Source organism: Elaeis guineensis, chromosome 10 (genome assembly GCF_000442705.2).
Source record: "Elaeis guineensis isolate ETL-2024a chromosome 10, EG11, whole genome shotgun sequence".
Taxonomy (NCBI): Eukaryota; Viridiplantae; Streptophyta; class Magnoliopsida; order Arecales; family Arecaceae; genus Elaeis; species Elaeis guineensis.
The window spans coordinates 19,018,820-19,026,019 of record NC_026002.2 but is presented as its reverse complement, the minus strand read 5'-3'; the positions used below and the strand labels follow the sequence as shown (position 1 = coordinate 19,026,019).

The 7,200-nt window shown below is 34.4% G+C and overlaps 1 protein-coding gene across 1 annotated transcript; it reads right to left on the bottom strand.

The window, feature by feature from the left end:
• Positions 1-237: 237 nt before the first annotated feature.
• On the bottom strand, positions 238-3,793 carry LOC105052843 (protein CPR-5). Its single transcript, XM_073244741.1, is given in 8 exon segments — positions 238-1,045; positions 1,156-1,563; positions 1,752-1,895; positions 1,898-2,011; positions 2,140-2,175; positions 2,267-2,323; positions 3,259-3,602; positions 3,605-3,793. Coding segments are annotated over 8 exon segments (1,698 nt in total). The 5' UTR covers positions 3,663-3,793; the 3' UTR covers positions 238-508.
• Between the last annotated feature and the right edge of the window lie 3,407 nt (positions 3,794-7,200).

Below are 7,200 nucleotides of genomic sequence, written 5' to 3'. Positions count from 1 at the left end.
CATCCATAATGCTCGATTTTGCTCAAAACTATCAAGAGACATTTCTATAATCAAACTTCCCATGATGAACATAAAATGGAAGCTAGACATATACCACCTACCACATGCTGGCTTTATTCTCCTCACTAAAGTAAATCCTATTCCTGGCAACAACCAGAACAAAGTCCAACATGCTTGCATAATATCTGCAGTCAAAGAACTCCCAAGCCACAATGAGCCAATCAATAGATACCATACTGAACAAAACTGCTAAATTTCTCAAGATAAAAAAAAAATACCAGCATCAATTATCCGTTAAGATTACAACATAAGTATGGTTTAGTTTACCACCAGCAACATAATTCTCATAAATAAAATTGGAACCGAGCAATGACCATCTCCACCAACGGCTTTCACCACCAACAAACACCATCTAGCTGAAAGCTTGCAAAACCCTGGTAAACTGACAGTTAATAATTAGACAGAAAAATTACTTCTCTCAGGCCCATAAATCCATCTCTACTATAGTTCAGACTTGGTACTTGTTTCCTAGACTCCAAAGGGTGATCTTCTCAGAGAAGTGATCCTTCCACTCGTGAATAGAAGCAAAAGGCAACAAACCGCATAATGTGGGAAGAACCAGTAACAGATTACCGTAGAATGTGTATCGCCTAATCCAGTATGGAAGCCTGACCACCTTAGCTCCTCGAGACACAGAAACAGGGCCATAAAGAATACGGTAAAGAGCAGATGGAAACACATTTGCAAAGAAATGAAGCAAACAAAGACCCTCCCAATACAAAAGCCAGCAATAACCATTCCCTCCCAATGTGTCGACGCAAAACTTTCCAGCAAAACCACAAACAACTCCTAACAGCAGGAGAATAAATGTCACAGGCATAGTTGACCCAGCCATTGCAGAGCGTTGAAAAACCAGGTATGCAACTGACAGAATCATCAATATGCCAAACAACATACGGGTTAGGGCTACCAAGTGACATCTCAGCATAAGCCAGCCTGAACTGAAAGATGCCACTGGTTTTGGGATCCACCAAGATCTGGACTCCTGACAGGAAAAAAAAAAAAAGGGAAAAGAAATATCAAAAACTCTTTATCTCCAGAAATGACAGCATTCATGCATACAGAGTTAGAACTTAAAAATATATGAAAACATACCTTAAAAGTGGATGTACAGGTTGATGTTGCCTCTGTGATCCGTTGGTATGAATAGATGGATGCTCCATATAAAAGGAAGCCAGACATGATAATCAAACCAGTGACAAGAAGATCTATGCACCTTTTGAGGAGTTCCACATGCTTCATATTCTGCATTTTATTCCTTAATTTCTCTTCCTCAAAGGAAGCCTTTGAGATACCCATAGATATTTTTATCTTCTCTAACAAATTTGCATGGGAAGTGAGGACTAACTGAGATTGCTTCATTTGCAGTCTTTTCATGATTAGATTTAACTCAACCTCCTTGAGATTGTTAGAGCGAGTCTGCTCCACAACAGATCTCTCAAATGTATCCAGAATGGATTGATTAAATCCAGGATTGGCTACTCCATTTGATACAAGAGCTACCTCCTGATTTCTTTGCCCATGAAGAACAAGTTGATTCATGGAATTCGATGATGGATTCTCTGAAACTCCTCCATAGTGCTGACCTTGAGATCATTAGAGTAAGTCTGCTCCACCATGGATCTCCCAAACGTATCCAGAATGGATTGATTAAATCTAGGACCGGCCACTCCATTAGAAACATGATCTACCTGCTGATTTATTTTCCCATGAAGAAGAGCATGATTCATGGAATTCAATGATGGCTTCCCTTGAAACTCTTCCATGGTGCTGGGGGCTTCATAAGTGCCTAAGGTAGGTGCACTGTCACAACTGTTACTGATAAATGAACTACAAAAGTATTTCCTTGCTCGATGGTAGATGTTTCGTTGATTAGCCAAAGGGTCTTTAGTGTGCTACTAAATGATTTCTCAAAGTTTCTTGTGAAACATTCAAACTTGTCCCCATATATCTACTCCAAAAAAAAGAAAAACAAAGGCAAGACTTCCATTACAATTCGGCATAGTATTGCTTGTGAATAACCTCAAAGAATTTGAAATTGACAAATAGAGACAATGATCAGCTGCGATCCAGACTTACATTTGTTATAGATTCTTTCACAGCTGAAGTACAGATCTGCAAACCATAACTATATGTGAGAGAGTAATACAATATTCTCACTGTATGTTTAGTTTTTATGTCAGATATAAGGATTTGAACAGTGTACCATGGAAAGGCGACCTACTGGTATCCTCTCTCCTGAGACATTCTTCCTATCTAAAATCTGAAATCAACAAAACATCAAAATCATCAGCCAACTGAGCACTCAAAACCATGAATTTAAACACAAAACAAAAGAAGCAGAAAACATGGCATATTGGACATGGGAAGGCGCTAAAACTGATCTTACTTATCCAATCAAACATCAATTTAAAGATGATAATTTGCTATTACTTGGACTGCAATTTCTTCACTCATTGTGAAGCTGGATTTCTTGGATACTACTGACATGGGAGAACAGAGTAACAAACACCTTTGGCAGATATCAAATGGTTAATATAACCTTTTTTTTAAAAAAAAAATTAGAGGTAATTTGAAATTTTACTAGCACAAAATTCGGGTCCGTTAAATGCAGACTTGATTCTAACTCGGTCTTGAAAATTAATTTCAGAGATCGGCCTAATTCCTACAATTTGAGCTGTCGTTGGAGTCATATTATGGTCAAGTTATAACTGGACCCAACAGTTTTGCTGCCAGGAACATAGCAAGGGTGGAAATCACCAATGGGATAAGATATGGACCATTGCAACCCCAATCATAAATAACAGAATGAGTCCCAGCACCGAAGGCTTCTGCACTAGGACAACAGCTCTGCTTGCTTACACCCCTACTATGCATGAGGGCATGCCAATGTCTTTATGATGAAATTAGGGGAAAACCAAGATAATTTTTACAACGAAACTAAACCAATGTCTCTCATTTCAACAGAATCATGAAAATTTTGGTCAAGAATACGTGAAATTAAATTAAAAAAAGAGCATTTTAAACCCTGAAGAAGATGAAATAAGGGGAAAACAAAGACCTTTTTTACGGTGAAACTAAACCTATGTCTCTCATTTCAACTGAATCATGAAGATCTTGGTCAAGAATACGTGAGATTAAATAAAAAAAGAGCATTTTGAAGAAAAGAAAATTAAACCCTAAAGAAGACCGACGGACCTGGGCAACTACAGCGGCGAAAGACATTCCAAGCGGAAGAGCAAGATCGTGGCAATCCTCACCGTCGCCACGCCGCCGACGATGAGACGCCCAAGGACCACGCCATCTGCTCCTCAGGCGCACGCCTCTCTGCAGCGGCTGCCGAAAAGAGGAGGAAGGAGACGAAGAGGAAGAAGAAGAATCGGTATCCTTCGGCACCCTCTCAGTCTTGGAGGTAGAAAACCTAACCCCCTTTCCCTTGCTGAGGAGCGGCCGCCGCCGCAGGGGCTGGGCAGCAATGGGATCTCCGCCGCTGCCGCCCCGTTCCCCGGCGTCGCAGCCCTCCGCTCGTCCGGCGGCATCCTGGGGCTGGGAGGAGCTTGGGCGGAGGAGCAAGGGAAGAGGATCGGGTGGCAAGATTCCATTGCCGGAGAGAAGGAGAAGGGAAGGGAAAAGACAGACGCTCGGATTTCGGAATTCGAATAAATTGGGGAGGGTTGGGGGAATTTGGGAAGTTCTGTCCAAACAAATTTTTTTTTTTTTTCCCTGAAACTTTCGACAGAGTGTGAAAGACTTTTTTTTTTCCCTCGCGGTCGGACGGCACGCAACCAATCACAGCTGTTCATTTCTGTGAACTTCATTGATGCATTGTTATAAAACGAGCAACTATAATTATCTGCTATATGATAAACATAATGCAGGTTTAATTTCTCCAAAGATTTTATCTTTTTCACGCAAATGAAAGATTCACCTTCCTTTGCATGAAGCCACCAGTTTGTGCCCACTCCAAGATTTGTGCAGCTGGGTAAATGAATGGATTCAAAATACTTTGAGATCTATGCTGGATGTAATCCAATGGGTGATATCATCGGGGGAAAAAAAATCAATCATTCCTTCGTAGGGAAGGGGAAGAAAATGATCAAGAATTTTAATGAGTTTTACCAAAAAAAAAAAATTTAATGAGTTTCTAAGAAGGTAAAAGCTGATCAACATATCAAAATACCATGACTTGGAAAATAATAGCTACTTTCTTTAGTATCAATCTTGTGTAAATTAGGGATAGCAATGAATTGAATATAGGTTGGATTAGCTAATATCCATACATATTTGGTGATTAAAAACTCAATATCCATTCCCGCCCCATTCTTTGGTCGTTAGATCACGATCACTAGCCTATAAGTCACCGTATTTAATCGAGAAAAGGGATGCTCTATTCCCTATTTTTCTTTGATTATTTTTTTTTATCTTCTTCTTTCTTTTTCGATCATATTTGCTATCGAATGCCAATTGTGGAATGCTCAGCTACGTTGGCATGGCCCTAGCCATCGTCGGCTAGGAGCTCCTTTATTTTGAGAAAGAAGTGGAAGTAATCTCCTATTTTGCGAAGAGCCAAAGAGAGAAAAAGAAGAAAAAAAAAAAGAAAAAGAAAGAAAAAAAAGAAAAAAATATAGGAAAAAAAAGAAAAGAAAAGAGAGAGAGAGAGACTTTTTCTTTTCATTTTCTCTCTATAGAATCTCCATCCATATGATTTTTTTTCTCTATTAGGTTTTTTGGATCTTAGATAAAGGTCTTCTCTTAATAATTTTGATCGATCTTTATGAAGGGAATCTTGATTCATGGTTTCTGAATAATGTATCGATTTCCACCCTAGTCAAACTAGGTATCATTAGATTTCACTATCAATTGCATGCTAGCATCCAAGCATAACTCTTAGGGGATGTTTGGTATGGGGTAATTAACCCAAGATTAAGGATGATGTGAGTAAAGGTGATAAGATCACCGCAATTGATAGTACTATGGTAATCCTATATAACAGTGATCATAAATCACCTGTATTCCTCAAATCGCTATCCAACCCAATGAAGAGATACTTGTCCTTAAGATTGGGAATCCAAGATCACCTCCAAGTAGTGATCTTGGGCTGAAATTTGACAACAAAAATACCCTTTAATCTAATAAAAAAATTAATATATCAATATATTATTAATATATTATATCAATATTATATATCTGATATTATATTATATTGATATTATATATATTATGATTCAATGATAATTTCAAATTAAAGTAGAAATATCTTATTGTACTTTATATTTATATAATAAAATTATTTAATATATTACTTCTATTTATCTCATTTTTTAATTAAAATAAATATTAGTATTTATAAATAATATATTATAAGTATAAATAAAATATTAATTTTATAATAATAATTAATATATTTTATAGGATTAATAATCTAAAGACTAATAAATAAGTTTTATAGAATATATTAATAGTTAATTATTAAAAATATATTAATATTTTATGAAAATATGAGAGATAGTTTTGATATGATATGGTCAGTGATTTTGGATTCTCATGGAATACCAAACAGATTAATTATAGATATCTAGCGATATTAAAACTCGATCATAACCTATCAAACATAATCATATTTAACTATTAGAGATTAGGTCATCTTAGAATTCAAATCATCGATGATCTTAGATCATCATGGTGATTCTATATAGATCGTTAAACATCCTCTTAATTTGTAATTGATCAATTGAATGTCCTAGATTGAACCGATCGAGACATCTAGCACTATTACTTGGCCAGTCCTATGATGGTTTCGAAACTTAAAAATTTTATTCTTAAAATAATCATGATTGAATTTTGAAAAAAATATAATTTTTGATATTAGGTTATAAATAAGAATCTCACGATAAGTTGGATTTGTGTAATTATTATGCATGCAAGGTAAATAATAATCTATTTTTTTTAAAAAAAATTATTTATATAATATTATTTTTAATATCGAATAAATTGTTAATTGATGTATATATGATTTATAAGTTTTATGAAATGATGTTTTAAATGAAATTTGATATGAAATTTTAAAGTAATATTTCTCAGGTTATTACTATAATTGTTTATTTATCTTATATCTTATATGTATATTTTGTTATTCTGTAATAAGAATTTTAATATGTATTGCATTTGGACTCAGTCTGTCTATATTCTAGATCCTGCCAATTAAGGATTATGCATTTGCACTCGGACAATGATTAAGCTCATTATTCTATTTCAAGCCCCACTACAGGGTATAAATATAATATTCCGACCCACATTATAGAATATAAGTATGGTATTCTAGCCTACACTATATGATATAAGTGCAGTATTCCGGTCCAATCCATGGAGTATAAGTATAGTTCTCTTTCTGACCCAGCCGGATATAAATATGGTCATAATTAAAAGTTGTTGAGTTGAATGTAATGTATTTCTAATTAGATTTATGATTATGCATATGAATATTTGAAAGATATTGGTTTTATTGGATTCGTATTTTGAAACATAATTAATTATATCTCTATACCGATTTGTGGTAATTGATATATGAGTATTGTATCTTATGATATTACATGAATTATCTAGTTAAAATATTCATTATTCATGAAGCTATCAAGCTTATTATTTTTTTTTCATTTCAGATTCAAATATTTAATTATGAATACCGGTACAATAAGAATGAGATTAAAAGCAAAATTCAACAATATCAATATAATTTAGATTTATTATTATATTTTACAAAATTATTAATATAAATTTATTTGATGTAAAACTTTTAAAAAGTTTATTTGTTAGTTAGATTTGTTGATAAATTAAATTTTAAATTTTAATTATCTAAATTATCTCCACTGCAATGCATTTAATAGCACGATGGAATACCTTGCATGTTTATAGGAAGAGTTCTATGTAAATATGCGACGGTTGCCACGACTCTTGGCTTGCAATCTTGGATCAAAAACACCATAGATTGTGATGCCTTTATTTAAAACCATGATTTTAATACAGTATTGATTTGAAAAATCTTTTTCATAACTTTGAAAACTGCTCCATGAATTTAGAAAAAGCAATGTTTATAAAAATTTAACCTCTAACTAATCATGACAAAAACGGAAAAATTGATCC